The 26,633-nt window shown below is 38.3% G+C and overlaps 1 protein-coding gene across 3 annotated transcripts in view; it reads right to left on the bottom strand.

Annotated features, from left to right (window-relative positions):
- Positions 1 to 5,652: 5,652 nt before the first annotated feature.
- Positions 5,653 to 26,633, bottom strand: part of LOC131030361 (uncharacterized) — a 42,583-nt gene continuing 21,602 nt past the window's right edge. For all 3 annotated transcript variants that reach the window (XM_057961152.2, XM_057961154.2, XM_057961153.2), the window contains 2 exons: positions 19,712 to 19,907; positions 5,653 to 6,089 (listed from right to left, as the gene is read on the bottom strand). In XM_057961152.2, the coding sequence (XP_057817135.2) occupies positions 6,014 to 6,089; positions 19,712 to 19,907 (272 nt within the window). In that variant the 3' untranslated portion in view covers positions 5,653 to 6,013. The remainder of the gene's footprint in view (positions 6,090 to 19,711; positions 19,908 to 26,633) is intronic.

Below are 26,633 nucleotides of genomic sequence, written 5' to 3'. Positions count from 1 at the left end.
CGGTTCACATGTGCCTGATTGAAGATATGGTGCTCACACAGAGGGATGCAGATGACAACGATCCACTCCCACCGGTAAGTGGAGCTTATCTCCTATTATGCATGGAATGCATCATAGTTCTCGGAGATAAGATAAAAGAGTTAAAGACGAGTGTTTGAAGGCTCACACCATATCAACTAGTGAAACACTAAGTTGCCTTAGGTGCATGAGATATGCACCAAATCAGCTGGGTAGACATGATGAGTTGTCGGTACAGAGATTGAAGGATATGTTTGTCACTTTGACAAACCAATTGATAGGAGAACCGGTCTATTAAATGAAGAAGGAAAGGCTGAGCAGTTGCAGACAGATGGAGTATGTTGAAGATTAATGACATGATGTCATCAAGGTGTTTATCAATAAGTATGTCCATAGATAATGTTGACAAAGTATAGATGCAGAAGGCTCCCATCTGATGAAGATGTGCATCATGTAGGTTGGCATGTGTGCTGACCGATTTAGGTGCTCCACCGGAAGAGAAACAAAGTGCAAGGTTGAAGGCAGACCGGTTAGGGTATAACCGACAGGGTCTGTGAACTGGTAAATGAACCCGGTTGAGTGGTTGGTCGGTGATCTTGTCTAGACCGCCATAACCAACATAGCAAATGTGGATGCCGACCAAGGGGCCACGTGGAGGTGAAGTGGCATGCATGCACAAGTCGGTGTGATGTCTCAGTGATGTTGGCGACTGGTCCAACATTTATGACGACTGGGAAACTCGAGGAAGCATGGCAAAGGATTGCGGCGCAAGCTCAAGGAAAAAGAAGAGATCCAGAAAAGACTGATCTTGCAGATCGAAGAGGATGAAGGAAACCGCATCACGCACATGATCGATCAGACAAAAGGCAGAAAATCATGCTACAGAGGCAAAAAGAGAGAAGACGTGGTTCGCAAGGTAAACAAATGGGCGATGCTCATTGATTGAGTGTTGAACATCGATCAAAGACATGATATCAGATTGGATATGATATGTCATGATGATAAGAGATCAAATCTGATGCAAATTCAGTGCATGGCATAAACCCTTGCGTGCCAATGTTCAAACTCGCGTTTAGGCGAGAAAATCTGGCTATAAGAGTGCAAGCCAAAGATGTTGTTAGTGTTTCTGCATGAGGAAGAAAATCAGTCAAGTGCTCAAAAACAATCAGAGAAGAGACTGAGTGTGAGAGAGAGAATCGGGTTGAAGAGTTCAACCGGCAAGAGTGAGGCAACCGATAACCTACCGTTGAGTTTGAGAGAGGAGTACATCGGTGGTGACTGAACCGACAGAGAAGAGTTATAGAAGATTGAAGAGAAGGCAAGCTGAGAACTGGTAGGAATCGGATGGTAGATATCTAACTAAGTTATCAAGACCGGTGGTGGATAGCAGCAGTGTGACAGAGAGAAAAGAGAACTAGCAAAGAGCAGAACCGGCAGAGAAGAAGAGGCTGAACCGGCAAGGGTGCAGTAGAGAGTAAGGTGCACCAGAGAGTGGGTTGCAACAGGAGATAAGGCTGTTGCAGAGAACAGGTGAATAGAGAACCAGTAGAGATCTGTGTAGAGGTGAACTGGTGGAGAGACATACATGAGAGTTACAAAGTTCTTTTATAACAAGGATATTACTTTTGTAATTGAATATATTCATTGTAGATCACTGAGTTGGAGCTCGGTGCAGGGGTTGGTGCTCCTTGGGTTGGTGCCCTAAAATCAAGGGTTGGTGCCCTAAATGTTGTAACCTAGGTTTTCATTGTGAGGCTGGATTGGAGCAGTAATCTCCAGCAGCACTTCTCACCGAGGTTTTTCCCATCTTGGGTTTTCCTCATACAGATGGTGTTATGTGGTATCCCTTTTATGTGTGGTTGCATTTGTGCCATTCTCCCTTCTAACCAATATGTCTGCTTTATGTTAGATTTGTTAACCGGTTTACACACATAGGTTAGAAAAGGGTTAAGTTTGGAAATCACTGATTCGCCCCCCCTCTCAGTGACATCTTTTGTTCAACAATAGCTTCTTGTATTGTACTAGCCATAGCTCCTTTAGCATCTTGCTCACCCATCTCTTTACAATGATGAACAAGATCGGGAGGCAAATGATTTGCTTGTGTAGTACCTTTTTGTCCCTGTGTGTTTGCTTGTATGTAATGTGATTCCCGGTGATGTGTTTCTTAATGTGTCTTTTGTTTGTTGGGCTCTCTTTGGATGACCTTGATGCTTCGTTGGTTCAAGGATACAAAGAAATTGAGTTTTGTGGCATTCTTCTATTTGTGTCTTCATTCTTCTATACGTCATATACATGTTATGTCAAAAATGTGCTTGTTGTAAATGTGTTTTCGCATTGCCTTTTGGGGATGATGCAAGCGTTGAGGCTTTTGGTATCTTCCATGTTGAACCAAAAAGACCATTTATTCCTCATATGTACTCTCCCTCCTCTGTACTCATAGTTCCACTGCATTTGAGGGATGAGGTCAATTCAAAACAATCATATGGATATACATTATTTATCTTATGCACATACTGACACCAAATTTTTGCATCCATAATGTGCTCTTGTTTGTATGTGATATCACCTTGACTTGCCTATGTTTGGGGGCATTTTGTTGTTGCGATGTGCTTTTCTTTGAATGCATACTACCTTAAAGCAATTGCTCCCAATTGGCATATGGAATTACTTTAAGGTGGAGGCATATATTGCTCTATGCATTCCACTTTGTGCACACACCATGAACTTGCTTGTGTTATTGCAACACCTTTTTACAGTCTCCTACCAAGATTACTCAACAAATAGAGTTTTGATTGGCCTTGTAATCTTTGTTGGCGTGAAGCTCACCTAGCATAACACAACTTGCTAGCCCTTGTGAGATCTTCACTTGTTCATGAGCCCCCTAGCATAACAGAACTTGTTAGCCTTGTGACTCCGTGTGGACATGGCTCCTAGTAAGTATTTGAGGATTTTACTAGTCCTAGAGACCATGCTTTGTGTGTTCGTAACATGATTCCTACTAAGTATCTGAGGATCCTTTCTAGTCCTAAATGTTTTGCCTTGTCTTTTTTATATGGCTCCTATTAAATTTTTGCATATCTTACTAATCCTAGATGCCATACCCTTGTGTTTTGCATCCTCCATGTGTGTTACCAACGTTGATTATATTGCTCACTTTGGACTTGCCTTTTATCTTGATATTGTAGATTGATAAGATCCTAAGTCTTGGGGACTACCCCTCTACCAAGCTTGGTGTTATCTTGTCCCTTTGATTTCTTGATGAAAGAATATCTAACTTCTCCATATTTTACCGAGTATGAGTGTAAGTTCATTCTCTTGCTAGTGGGGGCTATAGTGGGGGCTAAATGTAGTGTAGTAAATTGTCTCCCTTAACAATTTCACACATAATATGGACCCATTTTGGCAGTTGTGTTTGATGTGTACTTAATTTATGTCTAATTGTGCTCAATTTTAAGACCATTTTCGTTAACTTGGTACATCCCCCTGTTCCGGACCTTTTTCTTGGCTCAAACTGCTAGGACTATAGGACTACGGCACCCAACACCCCTATCTAGGCAGTTTGGACCCAAAAATTAAAATATGAATGTCGACTTTGTAATTAGCGAGAATTTACTCTTCCGTGTCGGCCCTCTCCAAAAATTACATTTGAAAAGGTGTAAGTTGCATATAAATACAACTCTCACACATTTCAAACTCTACCAAAGACTAATTATCAATTATCATCCTATAAGCATTCAATCAAGCATATTCAAGGCAATTGAGCATAGATCTGCAATCAAAGAGCAAGAAGCATTCAAGTCTACATCTTTGTTTCAACAATCATGATCAATCATAATGTGTTTCTCCATGATGAAGGCATGCATTAACATCTTCTAAGCAACATCAAGCCTTATGTGAGACTTCGAGCCAAGGGTTTCATATTTAGGTAATATTTGTCAATTCAAGCATTTCGATTATTGTTTTAGCCTTTCTCCTAAAACCGGCTCTTTTTCATCAATCATAGTTGTTGTGGAGGTGGGAACACCAACACAGGGTTTGACTTAGGCAAGCCCCTATACAGCACAACCCTTCTTTCTCGTTTTTCATGTGTACAGATATTAGATCATCCAAGATGTGTTCGGTTAGGTAACCCGAAGATCAAAATCGAACTAATGGTTACCTATCAGTACAACCTATTCCGAAATGATGCGAAAAGGAAACAGTTATAGAAAGTGTAATATTTATCCGCAAAGGCTAAAATTGTTAAAAGGGCGCCAAATTTAGAAACATCGACAGAAGGAGTTAAGCCGATGTCATGCCTCATCAGAGAAATTCAAATTTTGAAAAGACTGTCCCATTGATTTACAAAATGGAACTAGTGCGCCTAGCACACGTGTCCAACACTTTTTGGCTGAATTTCGAAGAGACGGGCCTAAATGACCTCTTGATTGCAGATCTACTCTTTTCTGTTTACACAAGCACCGTCAAAGGAGGGCACCCAGCACACCAGACTGACACTCAGACTCAGTTTGTAGTCCCAAATTCTTTTGTGTCCTCTTTCTAGATATGGCCAAAGGCGGGTATTTTACCCGGTTGAATCCATTGATCCGGAACCACCTGCAGCGGAGGTATGAGGTTTCTTTATAAGTAGCAGGAGGCTTGACTGGAGGTGGCAGGGACATAGGTAGCGATGGGAACAAAACCGAAAGCAAAACCAAAGGCAGAGTCAGAAGCAGTTATAGAGGCACCACCAATTGCAGATTCATATCCAGCTTCCCCCCCATCCTCTCTATAGGGCAGATCCATATCCAGTGCTAGTAGCATCTTTGCCAGTCCCGGATTCAATTGACCTGTGTTGGTTTTTTATTTTGTAATTTGTTGTTATTGTTGAAAGATGTCATTTTCCTATTCATTAAACCTAGATCTTTAACACACTTCACAATCTCAGATCCATTGCAAGAAAGAGGAACATTAATCCAAAGCGTTCAGCTCTCCTTTTAGGACTGCAGTTGAACCTTATTATTGTTCCTAATGATATACTATGGAGATTTGAGATCTCAGTTTGCATCCATAGGCTAGGATCTCATTTCCATATGAAACATGCAAGAATCGGATGGGACCGCCATATATTCACTCTGAATTTGACCTTTTGCCCCATGACACTCCACAAACCAAACAATCTAGCTTAGGAAAAATGTAGTGGATTTTGAATTGTAACATTTTATATAGAGTATGCAAACACACCCACCTTATGGAAAATTACAATATAATATTTATACCAGATACCTAAATACAGTACAAACTCTCTACTGTATCTTGTTCTAATACCGTAAATGTCTCACGGTCTTCGTTTTATGACAGGCCAGACATTTTGGGGGAGTAACGTTGAGAAACCAAATTTGATCTTTAACAAGAATTTGTCAAGGAGAAATTTCTAGGCTGTCACTTCGAACTAGCAGCACTAAGAGGCACTAAGAGGCACTAAGTGACTGCTATTTAGAATTGAAAAGTTTCCATACAAAATCTCTGTTTTATGTACCTTCAAACTCACTAAATCCAATATAAAACGCCTCCCTAGTAAAAGAAAATGACCAAAAATAAGGAGATAAAAGAAAGAAATTATATTAACATGCGAGTGTAAGTTATTCAAGAGTATATCCCACAATAGCGGCAAAAATCATGCCATCAAACAATGGAATTGATGGACAATAGAAATGCTGAATTTACAATAGAGGTGGGAAAATTTTGTATCTATAGCTCAAACAAAAAATCCATCTCCCACTGAGAAGGATAAAGGAGCTTACAATCAAGAGATATACATCCATTGACTCAATGACCAAAAGTGAGAAGAATGAAGTTGGAAGATTGAACAATGAAATGAGAAGTATACCAAATAGGTCTGATTGTTCGTAATTATTTTTTATTTTCATGAACATTATACAGATGAAGAAAACAAGGACTAATGCATCCCTTCACTCGAAAAAAATTATACACTAAACAGCATTCCGATGGATCTCTAGGCATACAGGACCTTCACCAATTTTTCTGATTGCAGAGTGAAATATATGAGTATCATTGTGCCCATGCTGGACCTGCAAACATTCCAAACATAATTTAAGAATGTGTAATATAAATCACTCTATCTTTGAAATTGACATACCCACCCAAGTTATTGATACAAAAAATTGCACACTAAATCATTGATTTTGGTCAATCCAAGTTTACTAATAGCAACATATAATTAAAGAAATGTTGATTACTGCATGGTAACAACCATAAGATATATATATAAAAGGAAGCTTGTAAACAAGAAAGTCAAAAATAGAAAGAAATATTTCACTTTAAAACAACAATAATATAATGTCTTGAATCTACAAATTTATATAATGCAGCCAAAAAATTATAATTATAAAAACTTAGTAATAATTAGTATGATAATTAATCTAAGTTCACAGTCACGTTAGGGTCTTTGTATTGAAACCCTTAAGTTTTCACGGAACAATACAACTTCCAGAAAAGAATGATCAAAGATTGAATTTTCCAGTTGGTGGAAGGTCTGAATCTTGTTAAATCACTCTGTGTGTAGAAATCGGTATCTCCTGTTATCACTGTGGCAATGTCCATGGATTTCTGCCCCAACAGCATGTTTGATTCAATCTTGGACTAAGGCCAAGCTTTCGCTTTGACTTTTGAAGCTGTAGTCCATAAAAACCTCTGTTCAGAAGGAAACATAGCAGCTGATTATTTGACCACCCACAATATTAGCTTGAAGAGCCTTGGAACACATCACATTCTCTCAACCTTATCTGATTTAGAGGAGTTGGCCTGCTCACAAGCAAGGATTGCATGTTCATTGTGTTATCTTGCTCCCTGTTTCATCGCTTAACGCGATTGGGGCAAGTTTTGCCTCTCCTCTTGCCTCATTTCTAATTAACATTTTGGTGGCAACATATTAGCATTATGAGACTCATTGAATGAGTTGGATGTGTGGTGCACCATCCTGAGCTATCCTAGACCATCTCATGTTATCACTCAGTGTGTAGAAATCGGTGGTTCCAGGAATCTCATGTTATCACTGGGGCAATGTCCATGGATTTCTGCCCCAACAGCATGTTTGATTCAATCTTGGACCAAGGCCAAGCTTTCATTTTGTCTTTTGAAACTGTAGTCCATAAAAACCTCTGTTGAGAAGGAAACATAGCAGTTGATTATTTGGCCACCCACAATATTAGCTTGAAGAGCCTTGGAACACATCACATTCTCTCAACCTTATCTGATTTACAGGAGTTGGCCTGGTCACAAGCAAGGATTGCATGATCAAGTGTTTAACATTTTGTTATCTTACTCCCTGTTTCATCACTTAATGCGGTTGGGGCAAGTTTTGCCTCTCCTCTTGCCTCATTTCTAATTATCATTTTGGTGGCAACATATTAGCATTATGAGACTCATTGAGAGAGTTGGGTGTGTGGTGCACCATCTTGAGCTATTCTAGACCATCTCACTCAGGCGACCTATTAATTCCATTTTGGTGGTGCTCTGCATCACACCTCACTTTTGTTCTATACTTATCTATGATCTACACAAACCGATCTTGTTTCCTCCCTTGCTCTTGATGGCAAACCAATTGAAATGGGTAGCCATAACTCATATAAGAGCGAACTGCAATTTTACTCCACCCTTTGAAAGGAACAGGTTTTCACAAGCACAAGAAGAAGCTTTGGGGCATCCTCTTCAAGTGGCTATGAGCAACACTTGCAGCAACTAAATTGCAGCATCTGGCTACCACCAGCTTTGTGAGAAGAACAATGGAGCAGAGTGTGAGAGTACCATGCAATTACGACTGCAATATCAAATGTCCTTTAGTATAGAGCTCCCTCTGTGCAATTATATTCTTATTCTTTATTAGTTGTCACAGAGCACATTAAAATATAGAACATTCAAAGCCAAGAGTTGCGTCCTCTTGTCAACCAGGCCCAAAGTTTGCTTCCATGCTTTGTGTCTTTTCAGATCTCCCATATTCCCCAATCTCAAAATGCCATGGCAAACAGTTTGATCAATGGAATCCTTGACCACTTCCATCTCTAGCCTTGCTAGCTTGGCATCTGTTTTAGGTGCTACATATGTGAGTTAACATTAACACTTGGTGTTTGGGCTTAAAATCCAATCAGAGAAGTCTCAAATAATGCCCCAGTCGTCCATCAAATTGTTCTTTCATGAAATCCAGAATAAATAAATAAATAAATCACTTTAATCCATTCAAATTTTCTGCAAACACAAGTTATGGCATTTTTCATGATTTCGGAGATTTTTTTATGGAAAAACTGCATCAAGTAGTTTGAAAAGCTCAGGGCCAAGTTCTTCCCACAATTACTCATTTAGGAAATCAACTTGTGACTACTCACAAGCTTTCCAACTATGGTGCGAATTGCATATTGCATTTTGTAACCCACTTGTTTACTTCAAGAAATGAAAGACCCAAAAATACAAGATTGTTGTAGATTATTGCTATCTTTATGTTACCTTGCATGTTTTTCATTTATCTTGGCAAGTTGCATTTGGGAGTATATGGCTGGACTGTTGATGTGGAGTTGTGAATATGTCTTCTACGAGACTACACCTAGATAGTTAAGTTTACTCGGTGATAGCTATCTAGTTGTCTCAAGCAATATACATGAAACTTGTTAGGACACTTGGCATATGCACATGTGGAGTTCTTACCTACCCTACTACCTTCTTGTCTCACCCTTGCCTATATATACAAGGGTCTCTATGTACATTTGCATTATATCAATATTGTCAATATAGCATTTCTTTTGCATTTCTCCCTTGTGGAAGGTTCTCTGGCGTTGCATACAATTCCTACCCCTATGAAGCTCTTTTGCCAACTTTAACATGGTATTAAACCTATGAACTTGCAAGCCCCTTCACTATTTTTGGAAGATATTGTCAGGTCTTTTTTTTGGTGCATTCTAACCTAAATATGACCTCACAAATGAGTCCAAAAGGCCCAAATCTATTAATATCAATAGTAAACTTGCTAAGGTTTGAATTCAATCCTGCAAGGACTTTTTAATGCTCCCCTCTGCTACACCATACAGCTGCATCACTGTTTGTAAACCCCGCATATTATTTGGCAATAAATCTAGTTTGTCTACTTCATTGACTAGCATAAAAATTTGCAAGGCATGCGGCTTATTTTTGCAAAGGTTAAAGTTGATTTTAATTTAAATCTAAGATTTTATTTAAGTTTATATTATTAATTAGTTGGTACCCACAAGATCCACTATACACAATATGTGAGGCACCCATTTGGCATGGGCCCCCCAACATAACTCTCTTTTGCAGATCTTGTCAGCCTTTGGCATCAGATCTATAATCACTGGTACGTTTGTCAACACAATCTGCATGTTTGACCACATTCCACCACCCCTTCTAAGTCCAATGAGTCTTCCTCCAAGACAAAGATGAGGTTTAGTGAAACTTGCATTTTTTGTAGCAAACTTGGACATGATAAATGTAGGTGTTGGAAGAGGTTAGAGGCAATGGAGTAAGCTATGTAGCAGCACAAAATTTCTCTCTTCAAGCCTTCTTCCATTGGCAAAGAGCAGGCCCTTTCTTTGCATGCATAATCAGCTACTTGAATACTTGGTTTAGATGCTTCATATGATACAACCCATTCTCCTCAATTTCTTCACCTTCTAATGGTAGTGAAGATGTTTTTTATGTTACCCTGGTAAACAAATGTATTTCATGTAACATCAATCAATGGAAAGACAAGATGGCATGGCACATGACCAGCAAGCCAATCTCTGGATAAAGGGCCAGCTCCCCATCTATGATAACCTACAACTGATTTATGCAAGAAATCAGAGTAGTACTAAATGAAAGACAGAACAAAAAGCCATAAGCCAAAAGAGATTTCTTCACACACTCAAACAGAGCTTAGCAACTCACAATAAATTAATCACAGATAATAAGAGCAGATACCACCATAGAAATCACAAGATCTCATGCACATAAAGGATGAATCAGAACTTCTAGAGTAGCAGTCTCATAAATTTATGTCAAGATATGTTTTAAAAATTGCATATGGTGCAAAATTGCCTATTGTCGAAAACAATTACAAAGGTTCCCTATTACAAGAGTTGTATTCATCAAGCTTAAAAGCTCAAGTGTATATAACTCAATCTGCTTAAGAATGGTGATTCATTCACTATATATACATGGACATGCCTCATTATCGCCCTATCTAACTTTGCCTCTTGAGATATTTGCAAGCTAGTGCTAGAGGCATCAAATCTCTAGGCACATTTTCTTCTAGATTATCATGCCTTGAATGATCTAGGAGCCAATCGAGATACCTTGGATGATGTGGTACTTATAAAGCTATGTTGCCTACGACTTATGAATGCAATCTTTTAGTAGATGATTTGTTTGATCCTTTGTCATTTCCATAGAGAAGTGCCCAGTAATGAATGTAGGGAGATTTTGTGATGTCGATTTCAATTGCGGTGGTTAAAATTTAGTATTACACTCACCTAGATAATGGATTTTCATAAATGACAACAGGACGGCAAAGGGCTTGCAAGTTGAGTTGCAAACATCTAGCACAAATAAGAATACTTAAGCCAATTATTGCTCTTTATGAATCATCAAATGAGGTCCTCACCAAAATGATCAGAGGCTCACGTCATATGCCAATGCAAGCACCCTGTATTCTTCTAAAAACACCACAAGCTTGCCACGTCTTGTCAAATTGGCTTATTTTGAGTCAGATATTTTATGAGACCTACCATGAGCTCACATCACTTTCATCATTTACAAGAGTTGTTGGCTGATGACATGGACCAATGACACAAGCCTTAATACATCATTTCCAAATCCTTTTGAAAAGCCCCACAAGCCGTAGGATGAAGTATGATCAAACAATGTGCATTGTATGTCTATATAGATATCCTTTATTCTTTTAAAATCACCCACAAGTTTTCCATGTGTCTGAAGCTCTGCTCCACAATAAGGCCTCATGATTGCAAAAAAGGGGACAACAAGAATACAGATTAGGAAAAAATATTAAATATTAGGTTGCATTAATATCAGCCAACTATACTAGAAAATCCACTACAATTTTCGCAACTCTCATAGGATTTTGCCATGGAAAGAGCATTGGACCCAAACTACATATGATCCATCGGGCAATAGAATCTATCAAAATTCAAAGTTGTAAAATTTTGGAATTCATAGACCTTTACAAGCTCTAGAAAGAAGCAAAAAGTTCCTCGAGTTCTTTGTCTTTAAAAACCTCATTCTTCCCACAAGCTTGAAATGCATTTCTAGCTCAAGAGTCAGTTGATATATCTTCAACATTTGAAGAGCACTACATGCCAATGCTTCCAATCCTAACTAGGCCTTGACCAATTCCTTGGCCCTTTCCAATGAAGGTGCTAAGCATAGTTTTACTAATTCAAATTTATCTTGGACCTTAAGCATAATAATACTCATATACGTACCAAGGCCCATTAGCTCTTCATTATCATTCCATGGTGAAGGCAATCTTGTTTCAACCAAACAACTTATGAAACGCTTCATATTTTCAACCCTACACTCTACATCATACTACTCCTTGCAATAATGAGTAGCTCGCTTTCTATCTAGGATATCATCAAGTTTCTATACAATGTCCACTCGATGTATCCCTATTGCAACCAATCTATCAAGAGAGGCATCAAATAACTTCAAAAGGCATGATTGAGTGCTATCAACAATTTAGGAGAGAAATACCTCATTAGTTTTGATTTCATTCTACACCATGGCATTGAGCCTTACAACCATTTGCATGAATCGTAGGGAAAGAACTAAGGAGGATGCAGTTTCAATAGAGAGCCAAAATGCCATCTCATGGGCATGAAGATCCTATCAAAGCTTGTAGAGTTCTCTAACTACTTTACTCGAGATGTCATCACTTCGGCTTCCTCTTTCGATACCTCCAATTTGCTTTCTAGGTCTTCCTCCTTTTCTCTTAATCCTTTGATTGTTTGGGCCTATGAATCTATCTGAGTTTTTTGCCTTGTGAGATGGTAATCCTACTCTTCAATCCTCTTTTTCATGGTTCCAATCTCAACCGCCTAGAGGCCTATATCTTTCTTATCATGAACCAATTCTTCCTTCATGCCTTTAATTTGTTTTATTAGTGCATCTTTGATGGGAGACTCCTCATTCATCTATCCTTTTAGGATATCAAGCTCCGTGCTTATTATTTTTAAATATTATTGAGCCTCCTTGACTCTTTCCTTGGTGGCATGTACTTTAGCAGCTAGGAACTTGCTAACCTATTTTATCTTTGTTACTATTTTACTCTCCAAGGCCTTGATCTTTATTTCATTATTCTTTTTTTTTCCTGGCCTAATCAAGCTCTATATTTCTCTTTTTTAGTCTTCTTTCCATTGATATCAGTGAATTACTAACCTTTGCTCCTTCCCACAAGAATTCTACCATTTCTACCTAGGTATCCGCAATACTGATTCCAACTGCTACCATTCACTTACCAGGGGGTGAAATGAGAAAAATGCATGGCATAATTGGTCAGATCATATTTGGTTTTAACCTTTCTATATGTTGAAGCGACACCCTATCTTGCTTTTCTTTTAGATTCATTTTGCTACATCTCTGCTTGTATCTACTACATCTATTGTTCATTAAATGCCAAATATGTAATAATAGGAACTACATGATGTGATTGGGCAACCCTGAAGAAAATATTGAAGTAGAGAAGGTAATCGACCATGTAGTAGTAGATGGCATTTCTAGTCCAAGGTTTATGTGCTATAGCGTTTTGGATGGGGAGATAAATTTCTGCAAGTCCATAGTTTGGAGAGATAGGATAAAGGCACCTGGAATGATGGGGTTTGATAACTTCCCATTAAAAAAATTGGGGAGTTGTCATTAAGGTTTGATTTGTCGATAGAAGATACTAGAAAAGATAAGCTAGCAAAGAGAAAGTCAAATGCAAGGGGACTAGCATAAGATGTTGGGGTTGTGCAAGATCCAATCATTTCTAGGTCAGGGCCTTGCACCATTAGGTAGGTTAGGAACTAGGATAATTGGGGAATGGTAGGAAATAGAAAAAAGGTTCATTTTATCAGTTGCAAGAGAGAGTGATGGAGGAATATTTACAATTGTTGTTGGTTGGGCTGTTGTTTGTTGTGTAGCCTCTTGCTGCTCTAATGCCTACTCTTTTCCTTTTTCAGCTTTCTTGTTAGGTTCCTCATCCACTCTACTCAATTTTTCTCTGTTTTTGTCCTCTAGGTCATCATCCCCAGCTATTGTTGATTGGGACAAGCTTTATTTTGTAGTTGATATGTTATGGGACATAGAAATGGTTGTATCTTGCCCTTTAGAAGTCCTTGCTGCTCCTCTTGTTGCATGGCTAGATGATGCTTTTTCAGAAGTTGTTTTTATGTTGGACTCTTTTATCCTTGCTCCTCAAGATATGGCTGTAAAAGGGGTTTTGTAGCTGGAATTTGAATTCACTAGCATGCTACTTGTCTTGATAATAAGACTTTGAGGTTTGCTTAACACTGGCTGTGCCCTTCTGTCAATATGGTGTGACTTTAATTCATCCTCTTCATTAAGATCTGTGGTAGTGGATGGGTAGCTTAGTCTAGATTCCAATGGTGTATAAGGTGAAGTTGGACCTTCACAATGCACCCTATCATATTCATTTTCCCATCTTTCATCTAGAAAGAATGTTTCATGTCCATGCTCTATATGCCCAACCTTGTCAATACTTCCTCCAGGCTGCCATTATGTGGTCACTCCAACCTATATTTTTTTATTTTCCATTCCACCCATTGTTGGAATTCAGATAAAATCAGCAACCTTTTTATAAACCAATTCATATGGTTGAGGCTCAAGAGCTGGATTTTTTACGATTCTCCATTCATCTACATACTTTATAACTTCACTCACATTAGGGCTTCTCTTATGTTCAGTTTTTGGGTGACACTCGTGGGTAAATTTCTTACCCTCATTGTTGTTTATTTTTTTGAGCCAGTTGAAAAATACATTTTCTCAGTCACAATTCCATTTTTCTATATATCCAGTTGCAATTCTTTTAGCTTGATTTCCAACACCTTTACAGCTTTTCTTTTATGTTATTCTTACCATTCTTTGTTTCAATTGTAGAGAGCTAAGGGTTGGCTTGCATGAATTGAACACCTTTTGCCAATCTTGTGTTCCTTTCTCTTTTCAGAGTGGGTATCACACTAGTTTTGTCAACTGGAAATATCGCCATACCTGCATGGTTTTCTAGGTTGAGTACAATTATAATTAATTACTTCTGATTAAATCTAATTTTATTGGGAGATTATGGAAGTTGATTCAATAGATTTTGAAGATCAAATTGTGCTACATGTGTTAGTGGTAGTTGAGGACATGCATAATGGCTGAGATATCTGCATTTAATGTCCACCTCCATAGAACCATGATGTCTGGCAATTCATCAAGCTTTCTGCACGGTACATGCTTTGATATTGCTTGGAACAAGTGACATATTTTGAATCAGATAAGCCATCGTTTTTATTTGATTGGAACTAAAACAGTACTTCTAATAATAAACATGTGGAAGATTAGAGATTGAAAATAAATCAGGGAACCTATTTGATCATGATAGAAACATGCATTTTGAAAAATCTTTAAAATGGAAGCAGGAAGTTACATGGTAGACTAGAATAATATTTGTGGTAAGAAGCTTATATAGAGGGCCAGAAAATACCTCACAAATAAGGCTTAAGGTGAACTCCATTTACAAGAATTGATAGTGCAACTCCCTGTGGTGTTTAAAGCTCAAAGGAGTTAGCTTGCTTACATGATGTGATAATATATGGCCTACTCCATAGCAATTCAAGCTTATTGTATTGACTTAATTTAGCCCTGTTCTCATCCCATTTCAACACGTGGCTGCCAACCTTGAAATGTTGAGTTATTGCTTTGTTGTCAAACCACTGTTTGGCCCTATCTTGTCTACCAATCTAATCCTAGGCAATTCTTCTTTGCTCCTCCAAACGCAAACTTTTGGCTAGTATAATTGTCATTGCTCCATCCTTGAGCACCTCCATTTGTCGAATTATGTCAAGAGCAAGTAATTCTATAGAACTAGGCATTCTAGCTTCTTTCCCATACAAAAGTGCATAAATGGGTACTCTTGTAGCTTGTTTAGGCATGATCCTATCTTGCCATAAGGATTTCGTCCCATTGTATATTTTGCATTGAACCAATTCTTTTGATGATTCTCAAAAAAACTGTATCGGTTGATAAAGGTACGTTGTTTTCCTCTAGTTAGTAACTTAATGAAGCTTTCATGTAAGTTACATATACTAAAGTAAACTAAGCACGCCTACTACTAACATTTTAGCATTATCAATAAAACAGTTTCTAGAATACCAAATCTAAATATTAGTCCTTCCAAGAAATTGATGGTTATTGCTTTTGTGGATTCCTTTATAGGAATGGTTTCTATCTATCTAGTGAAGTAATTAGTATCTATTAGTGAACTAATGTCCTTCACTTGATGATGGGTTAATTACCCCAATAAAATCTAATCCCCATAATGCAAAGGGTTTTTCTATCATAATAAGTTCTAGGGGCATTTGTGCCTTTTTCTTTTTGCCAAAATAATACTAGCAATTTTTACAATTTCTTGCCCATTTGTGAGTATTTAGGAAAAGTTGGGGCCAAAAGTATCTTGCTTTCGTTATCTTGATGGCTATGGTTTGAGCCAAATAGTATTTTAATGAATTTTTTTTAGGAGAGAAGGGATCCTTTCTTCATCTACACATCTTACCTATCAAAATTTTGCCTAAAAAGAACACCTTCAATCAGTATATATGGATCTGCTTGCAACCTATGCACTCTTTTCTTGGCTGGGTTTAGATTGGTTGGAAACTGTCCTATTTGTAGAAAAATGATCTTATCCTAGATCTATTCTCACATTTGTTGTTTCTTAACAATCGGGCAACCTTCTTGTATTAGCTCTAAGCCTCTAGGGATAGGCACATCTTCTAGAAGATGTTGACACAAGGCTCTTCCTCTTATTTGCCTTCTTGGCCTTAACTCCATATCATATTCAAATAGTTTTGTTATCCATCTTGCTCTTATTTCACTATTTCTCCATCAAAGATGAACTCTCTTATGCCAAGGTGAGCCACCATGGCGATTATTTTGTTGCAAGTAACCAAATGTTTGAATGCACATCTTCTGCAAGATGTTGACACGAGGCTCTTCCTCTTGTTTGCTTTCTTGACCTTATCTCCATATCATATTCAAATATTTTTGTTATCCATCTTGCTCTTTTTTCACTTATTTCTCCATCAAAGATGAACTTTGTTATGTCAAGTTGAGCCACCATGACAATTATTTTGTTACAATTAACCAAATGTTTGAATCTTTTCCTTCCTTTAAACATGGCATATATTTGTTTTTCTATGAAAGTATGTCTCGTCTTGGCATCTTTCTATGTTTGACTGAAAATGAAAGAATGACCATCCTCGCCGTTTTCTTCCTTCTAAGTTAATACTACAGCTATGCTCACGTGGATACCATCTATATATACGACAAAATCTTTTGAGAAGTTAGGATTGACGAGCAATAGGGCATTAGTAATTGCTTCCTTGATTTGTTCAAAGACTGCTTTGCCATCTTTTGTCCATTTAAATTGTTGGTCCCATTTTATCAAAGAGTGGCACACTATTCCCCACAAAATTAATATTTCCTTAAAAAGATTGCAATCCCTTTTTGTGTTGAGGTAGCAATTGTTCTAGAATAATCTGGATTCTTTCAAGGTCAATGGCTATACCCTGCATATAGAGCATGCCCAAGGAGCTGCCCCTATATGATGCCAAATATACATTTCCTGGGAATGAGGGGTATTCCAAACTACTAGAATTATTGAAATGGTTTCTCCAAGTGATCAAAATGGTCCTCTTTATTTTTTGAAAATACTATTAAATCATTGAAATTTGAGATAGGTCACAATAATCTCATTAATGAGATCCCTTAAGGCAATAACCATTGCCCTTTGAAAGGTGGCCCCTGTATTTGATAGGCTGAAAGGCATCTTCTCATAGGCAGAAGTACCCCATTTTGAAGTGAATATCATTTTATGTTGATACTCCTCTTTGACCAATACTTGGTTGAATCTTGAAATGCCATCTAGCATTGAAAATTGATCTACTCCTACTATAGTCTACAGGATTTGATCCATTGAGGCTAAAGGATAGTAGTCTTTAAGTGAGGCCTTATTAAGATCCTTGAATGAACACAAAAGCAAGTTTCTCCGTTCTCTTTTCTAATTGGGACCAAATTAGAGACCCATGTTGAATATTTAATCAGGTAAAATTATCCATGAGTTCACTAGCTTGGTTGGTTCCTACTTCATTGTAGGCTCTATCTTTGGATGGACTAATCTTTGTTTCTGTCTAACTAGCTTAAGTTCAAGTCGAGTTTCAATAGTATGCTGCATTATACTTTTGTCATACCCTTTGATCTCTTTCTAATCCTAGGCCATCACCTGATCATACTTTATGCAGAGTTGAATGAAACATTCATGTTCCTTTGCTGTAGATATCGTTGCTAACTACAGTGTTCTTCTCGGGGCTATTTCAATCTCTTTGTAATATTTCTTGAAAGTTTCTCTTACCTTCTTTTCTGTACAAGCATTATCTGCAATAAAAAAACACTCTAGGGTAATCATTCCTCTCGGCAGCTTATTTCCTTTCAATTGTAGAGTTTGGCCTTCACAGGGACATCTTCAACTTTCAGAGACAATGCATAAGCAATTCATCAGCATGTTGAATGTAATGAATGATTTGTTCATCCTTTTCAAATACCATCTTATGCCCTTGATTATCTAGCAAGGCAAGCTTTATCAGAATTTTGACTTTGTTTGCATTCCTCAGCAATTCTGATACCAAATCTTGCCAAAGATTGCATTCATAACTCAAAAGCACTATATAGCTAGATGAGTACTTCACCATACAAGATATCTCAATCGGCTCCCAAATCATTCAAGGCATGAGAAATTTGTGAAGAGATCCACCTCAAAATTTGGTGTCCCTAGCATTGGCTTGCAAATCTCTAAAGAGGCAAAGTTAGATAGGGTGATAATGAGGCATACCCATGCGCATATAGTTGTTGGCTCACCATTTTTAAGCAGACTGATTTGTATACACTTGAAGTTTTGAGCCCAATGTATACAGATTTTCTCACTCCTTTCATATCCAATAACAAGGGAACCTTTGTATTTGTTTCTAACAATAGGCAATTTTGCATCATATGTAATCTTTAAAACATATATTGACATAAGTTTATGAGACTACTACTCTAGACGTTTCAATTCATCATTTATGTGCATGGGATCTTGTGGTTTCCATGGTTGTATTTATCATTGGTTATTTTATTGTGAATTGCTAAGCTCTTTTCAGGTGTGTGAAGATATCTCTTTTTGCTTATGGCTTTTTGCTTCTGTCATTCATTTCAATATTCTTACTCTTTTCTTGCATAAATCAGCTATAGACTATCATTGACAGGGAGTTGGCCCTTGATTCAGAGATTAGTTTGCTGGTCACATCCCATGCCAGTTTGTTTTCCATTAATTAGTGGTCATAGTAGCACATTTGTTTTTCAGAACCAGGGCAACACAAAAGATTGTCAACAAGTAGCATTTCAAATATTGCAGCTGAAGACTCTTCACAGCTTGCAATTTTTTGAATAGGTACGCAAGTTTGTATACTGAACCCACTGTCATAATGGCTTAGAATTACAAGAAAAATCAAAAACCAATTGTCAGGCCTCATATCGGGTTGTCTTTCAAACCAATTTTAAACAATAAACAATTAAGAAAAGACATTGGAAAAGTTAATACAGTAATACTCATTGTTTGAACTTTGAACAACTCTTGGCATAGTACAACCAACATTTCTATATGGACAACCATCCCATATCTATGGCAGGAACATATGATGACAATTAAATTCTGGTTCTATCACAATAAACATATCCTGATCTATAAGAGAATTTGTACACTCTCATCATCAACCAAGAAGATCCACTGAATCCATGCTCATTTGTCTTTTTCAAAAAACCTAATATATAAAAGGATTCAATGTAGTATTATGTGAAGACCTTGAATCTCCAATCCGAAAAATATTGAACAGAAAACGAACACCATCATGTACCTATGCTTTTTTTCGTTTTTTTTCTGTTGCTTGAAAGCGTGAAGTTTTGTGAAATTTCCTTGTTCTTTCTGTTGCTTGATATCATGAAGTTTTGTGACTTAAATACACAGAACAAGGTAAGATACTAAGATGTATGCTATTGCTTTAATGTTTTTAACTTTTTTGTAGTCTCATCATGTCAAAACTTCTATTGCACTTCCATCCTATATGAAGATGTTACTTTACAAATGGATTTCCCACCAGATTCATTATTTACTACCAGGTTCATGCAGTTAGTGAGAAAATTCCTTTTGAACTGCCTAAAGCTAGGGTTGGAGTTAGCTCCATGACAAAATTTGGGATCAATAGATTTTCTCAATTTTTCAGAGTTGGAAGGTTAAATTGTAAGAGAGAACATAAATGAAAATTATTGTTTAGCTTTCCCATGGCCGATTTTAATATCAGCTTCAATAATATTAGAAAAAGCAATGGAATAGGTTTCATACAGTGTAGCAAACAATAAAAGAATCTTCCTTGGATCAATTAATGCATCACGTCTATATCGTCTCCATCTTCCATCAGTTGCATCTTGTGTGCTGTGTGATTTGCTTGCCATCTTATATGTCGGTGATGTTAAAGGAAGAACTGATTTCTCAAGCGAACTATGTGGAAGCGAAGACCCAATGTGTTCAGTCTCTGCACCTGCAAAATTATAAGCAACCATACATCAAATATGTTCTTGCAGTAAATTGAATCAAATATTCGTAAGGTTTGAGTCTACACCATGGAAAAGAAACTAAAATGAAATTAAAAAAAACTCGTTGCTCTAGTTGTCAAGTTGAGCATGAAAATTTCGGTAGATTTAATTGCATTTGCATAATACTTGAGAAAGACAAAAGATTATTTTATTGAGAACAATAACAAGAATCACATTATAACCACAAGCTTCCAAGTTAAAATCAAGTCATTCCATATAGAGAGCCTAACATAATTTACAAAGCAAGATTAATAATGCCAAAGAGTTTGTGACTACCAATTCTTAAAGAAGGCAAATAGATAGGGCATTCTTATGTCACACAAGCATTGATCTTTAATGTAATTCTCACTTTTCAAAGTCATAATGTGATTCCTGCATTTCTCTGTACCAGTTTTGGCAACAAACTTAGTGAAGCCCCATAATAATTTTAGTGTTCCAGTTAAAAATATTGATAATGAAAATTTTGGACCCTAAATATACCCCTTGTAGGCATAGTCATATTCACTAGTTGTCTTCGTTCATTTTTTGCCAATATACCTAGACTTATAGAGTTAGAAACTAAAGTGAACCGACTCAAACAACTGAAGGAATGTACCCAAGTGTTGTATTTATTTGCACACAGAATGGCACCCACATAGTTGGACGGGGAAATAGAATATGACCATCATCAACCTCCATAACAGATGCAACCTATTTGATTAGCATCACTTGGGTTCACTAGAATTCCTGTTCTAGAGTAAGACATACTCGTTTCTGGTTTCTACAACTTTGCCACAAGTTGCACCTAAGCCTTCAATTATTCCAATGATGATAAGGAGCCCAATAAGAGTTCCATTTCTGGCAAAATATACCAAAATTAGTTTCTGTGAGCCTAAAAATCCTTTATAGAATAGACTGCAATAGAAACCCCTAAGTCTACAAGTCGTGGATAAGAAACACAAAATATTTCCATAATGACTTCGAATTTTCAAAAAAAAAAGAAAACAAAGGAAAGAAACCTTGATGCAAACAAAATCCCCAAATCAAAGACTGGGTCTGATCAAATATATTTGGTTTGATCGTTGCTCCATTTCAAGTCAAAACGTTAATTCCAGACAAAGCATGTTGATCTAGTCCAAGGTGAGAAGTTGCTATTCATCAAACTAACCTTTGTCAAGGCAAAGCCTACTGTAGGATAAAACTTGAATGCCAAGGTGAAAACATGCTTTTGGATCCAGCTTAATAATCAAGATTGGATATTCCTATTTCATCTTCCTTAGAAGGGAAACCAATGAGAGATGAAGTTCCTTTCAACTTAGCTTCTAGAGGAAGGATTATGCTTTCCAAACAAAGGAGATGAAGTTCTTGATTTAGTTTTTGCTCCATTTCAAGATATGAATTCCAGACAAAGGATGTTGGTCTTGTCCAAGGTGAGAAGTTTCTATTCATCAAACTAACTTTTGTCAATGTGAAGTCTACTATGGGATAAAATTTGAATGCCAAGGTAAAAATACGCTTGATAATCAAGATTAAATATTCTTCATTCATCTTCCTTATAAATGAATACAATGAGATGAAGTATATTTCAACTTAGCTTCTCGGGGAAGGATTAATGATACTTACCAGGAGATGTCAGCGGTAACTGTGCCAGTACCAGTACGGGGACAGGGATGCCAATCAAATTAGAGTAAGTGATTAAATGAATAAGGGGACAACTATATTATATATAAATGTAGTCTCCAGAAACTGTGGGTATGGGGACATTTACATGGTCCACATTCTCATAATGCAGTCCCCTGGTAAGATTGAGCTTTCCATATCACAATGGCAGAAGCATTCAGCTCTCAAAGTAGATAGTTTAGTATTAAAAAAAAAAAAAAAGACAAGAAATCAGATCATTGTAAATTTGTAGGTATGACATTAATTTATTTTCTATCAATAATCACTGGATCATGATATCATCAACCACAACATCTCAATCATCTGAATGAAGCAAAATCATAACTTCATTTAAGATAGAATTCCCATTTAAAAGGTTGCAACCAGGACAAAAAGCAGGACCATTTGTTTTCCTCTTGAACCAAGAGCAGTTCTTCATTTTTAAATATGAGCAACTGCCATCATTAGGCAATTCTACATTTCTCATTAAAACTGTTATGGCATGCAAAGATTCAAATTCATCCTCTATTCCTTTGTCTATTGAATGAAGGATCCTTACTAAGATTCAATGTGTAGCATATCCATATAGGGAGATAGCAAATTACATTACTACTCAACCTTAAGGCAAGAGAGCCTTTAGGCACTCAATCTGTAGGTCAAGAAGGGGTAGGGCCCTGCATTTCCTTGACATAGCATGTAATGGTACCATATGGATAGATATCAGCTAGCATGGTTAATGGAGATCTAAACACAATCAATCAGGTTTCACACATGATGAGTCACTCTTAATCATATTTCACTAAGGAATACCATATCAAATACAAGGTACCTCAACTTATTTCTAGATAAGAGAAAGGAAAGCTTAGCATGGCTTTTAGGAGGTGGTGAATCTATTTTGGGATTTGAACAACTGCTTTTGACATTCTGTAAGTCAATTTTGCAGCATTAAGATATCCACATCTCGAGATTGCATCATTTAAAGGCCATAAATTTTTACTTGCAACTAAGAATCCATTTTGCCTATTGTGTTGGAAATAGCAAATGCAGTATGTTCTGACAATTAATAGTTCATTCTTTACTCAATTTTGAGAAAGTTATGATTTGTCAAAGTTGATTATGGAATCTACCCTAGTTGTGACACATAACAAATTGTTGGGCATTTCACAACTTAAAGTTTCTGTAAAAGAATTCATCCATGGAATGTTTTCACCCTATAATTGCCAAATTCCTCAAAGTTCCTCCTAGAATAATTTCTAAGGATAAAGATATTCACCAAATTGTCATTATCTAAATTACCATATCATATTTCCATTTTGTTTTTTAATTGGTGAGAAGCTTGTATAACATTAAGATTCCATAGGAAAGCCCATTGTCAATGATGAACAACCCAAAATCATGCTAAAGACAAACAGTTATAGAATGTAACCTCCACTGCCATATCTTTCCACACTAGTTTGTCCCACAAGCAAGATTGTGACCCCTCATTGGGAGGTTCTTTAATGAGCTGGTCAACTTGCTGAATCCAAAATCAAAATGCCTCAAACAACACTCTAAGAACCAAGAAAACCAAGCCTTCAAATCCACATACCCACAATCCTCATGCTTGGCTAAGATACCACACAACTACAAGGCTTTCTAATACAAAACTTAGTTTCCCTTGAATGGCACACTCTGTAAACGGAGAGAATTGGACATTCCTATCCACATACCAACAAGCATAACTTGCAACTAAGCTGCTATGGAAAGGGGTACTGCTCCATCAGAGTCATCTTTAATTTGTATTTGCCCCCAACTCTGCCTCTAGGGAATCAAACCTTGATAGGCAACCCATTCCATGACTATCCTTGCTAGTTAGAGTTTGACCCCCTAATCACATCTATATGAGGTTTGTCCTCAATCTTTTGCGAAAGTTGAACAAAAAGGATGAAAATGATTGTGGAAGATAATTTTTTGAGTGTATACCCTTTTAGCTCTGTTTTTTGGCCAATCACATGAAAGATGCGGAGTGCTGATTGAAGCAATCTGATATAATTTTCTGATTCTGATTTCTTTGGCCAGCGGTAGGTAGTTTGGTTTTTATATGCGTTTTTTGAAGTTTTATGCTTTTTGGGGGGTTTTTTGAGATATATGCTTTGGGAAATTGACAATGCAAATGAATAACAATGATAATACATAAACAATTGACTGGAAACATATTTCCGGATTTCTGATTTTTATTTATCAGCAATAACAAATGAATGTAAATGATTTCCTTCAACAATCTAAGCCAACAATGGCCAACCAAGAGTCCAGCGTTGGGAATAGAGGGGTGTTTAGTCCTAGATGTGTGGTTGGTGAATAATCAGATAACACAGTATTTCCTGCACGTAAAGTATTCATGAAACAGAACGATTGTACATCATAACATAAATGACAATGATAATAATTAGACCAGAAAGTTATATCTTTATTCTAGTGTCCAGAATTGTCCATACATAATCTCCCTGCTGAGGTTCCAACCAAACAATATAAAGACCCGACGGTTGGTCAAATTGCCAACCGTCACCAACTCCCAACTACTCGACGGGAACCTCTCGGTGACAAACATAAACATAAACATAACACACTTATAAATATTATTCTTACTAACATACGTTACTTACCCCTAACATTAGCCCCCCCAAAAACGTAGTCGTCTTCCAGACGACTCAGACAAGAGAAACTGAATTATATAAAACATAGCTAAGACTGAGAAGAGGGAGGAGGCGTCCCTGTAGTGGCCGCAGTAGGAGGTTGTTGTCCGGCCTAAAGTTTTAGGTTCTTTTCCACCAGCAGTTGCCGTTCCCGTGCTTACTTTACCATGTGAGCAGCTTCTAGTAGCTTTTTATCTTTCAGTTCCAGCTATAAGGTGAGCTCTGCCACCCGGGCTGCTAATGCCTGTGCCTCCTTCTCTTGTATGCTGCAACGGGCCTCATAGGTAGTCATCTTCATTTCCATTTCCTTCCTCAAGCTCTTCTCCACTGTAGCCAACTGTGCCTGCTTCTCCCCTTCCTTTTCCAGTGTTGTTATGTACATCCACTGAGCCTCTTTTTCCACCTGGTGCTACCGCATATGTAATTACACCTCCCGGAAGGCCTTCTCCATGCTGCGGAAGGTGGTGCCCAAGGTGCCTATTCCTCCTATCAAGTGCCTGTGGGTCCAGTTCTGAATCATCTCAAGCGTACTATGGTCCGGCCACCCCTGCTGCTCAAAGTGGTGAGTGAACTCATCCTTGCACCCCTCGGTCATGAAGTGACACAGCTGTGTAGCGTCGGCTGAATTGTCGGCCTCCATCTGTCCCGTAAGCTGAGCCATGCTGCGTGCAACATCAGAGAGCCCCTGTAGCTCCCCTAAGAATCGTCCGAGTGAGCCTGTTGGATCATTCAGATCGGGTGGTGTAATGTGGAGCCCTGCAAGAGCTCCCTTCGGTCCACTGCTCTGCTTGTCCCTTCCCTGCTGCTCTTGATCAACGGATCTCTCTCTGTCCAGGTCTGGGATAGTAATATCTCTTGCTTGGCCTAATGGCCATGTTATGCGGTGCAGGGGAGGGGGGGAGGTGTGGAGCAAGTGCGAACTGCCCTAGCCATCCATTCAACGAGGCGTCTATATCTTCATCTATCAAAGTATCCAATGCTGTTGTTGCCTCCAAGTCACCCGTACCAGTTGTTGTTGGTACCGTACCGGTTTTTGTTGGTATCGTACCAGTTTCTGTTGGTACCGTACCAATACTTGTTGGTATCGTACCAGTTCTTGCTGGTACCGTACCAATTCATGCTGGTACCCCGTACCAATTCATGTTGACACAGTACCAGTTCCTGATGGCACCGTACCATTTCCTGTCGTACCAGTACATGTTGGCACCGTACCAGTACCTGTTGGCATCGTACTAGTTCATGTTGGCACAGTACCAGTTCCTGCTAGCACCGTACCAATTCCTGTTGGCACAATACAAGTTCCTGCTGGCACTGTACCAGTACCTGTCGGCACTGTACCAATTCTTGTCGTACCAATTCATGTGTGGTACTGTACCAGTACTTGTGGAGCTGTACCAGTACATGTTGGAGTCGCACCAGTACCTGCTAGTACCATACCAATTCTTGGTGTACCAGTTCCTACTGGTATCGTACTAGTACCCGTTGGAGTCGTACCAATACCTGTTGGAATCGTACCAGTACATGTTGAAGGTGCACCAGTACCTGTTGGAGTCGTACCAGTTGTTGTTGGGGTCGTACCAATACATGTTGATGTTGTACCAGTACCTGTTGGAGTCGTACCAGTACCTGTTGGGGCCGTACCAATACATGTTGAAGTTGTACCAGCACTTGTTGGAACCGTACCAGTACCTACTGACATTGTACCAGTACCTATTGATGTTGTACCAGTACCTACTAGTACTATACCAATGTCTTCCGTACCAGAACCTGGATATGTCGTACCAAGTCCTTGCTCGGCCATTATGTCTTTTCTTGGTACGGCCTCCCCAGCCACTATCCGGTCTACCGTACTGGTACACTCCGTGGTTTCTGATGCAAGTACTGGTTTCTGTGGTAATGATACCCGCCGCTACGCTGGTGGTTCCCCTTCATTGATTTTTTGAAACAACACCACTACTCGTCGTACGTCCCCTACAGGGTTGGCCACCGTAAGTGCTTCTTGTGGTACCAAGTGTGTCGAAGATAATTTGGAAGGTGTGAACTTTACCCTCGTACTCTTCCATTGTTCCCGTAACCTTCCGTGTTGATCCTCCTCTTCCTCCTCTTCCTATTGTTGCGACTCTGCTTCCCCTTCATCCTTCGCAACTGTGTGAGGTGCCATATGAAATCCCTCATCACCACTTTCCTACTCCTCAGTCTCTTCTGCCTCCTCAGAATCCTCTGCGTTGTTGGCATCTTCGACTTCTACGGACGTGTCCAGCTTTCTTCTCCTTTTGGCTGGCTGCATGGTGTCACCTAGTGTGTCCAGGTGAGTATAGTAATACATGGTAGGTTTATTTGGTTCCACCCGTCCGCGCGGTT

This window comes from Cryptomeria japonica, chromosome 2 (assembly GCF_030272615.1).
Source record: "Cryptomeria japonica chromosome 2, Sugi_1.0, whole genome shotgun sequence".
NCBI lineage: Eukaryota > Viridiplantae > Streptophyta > Pinopsida > Cupressales > Cupressaceae > Cryptomeria > Cryptomeria japonica.
This window is presented reverse-complemented; position numbering and strand designations above follow the sequence as displayed.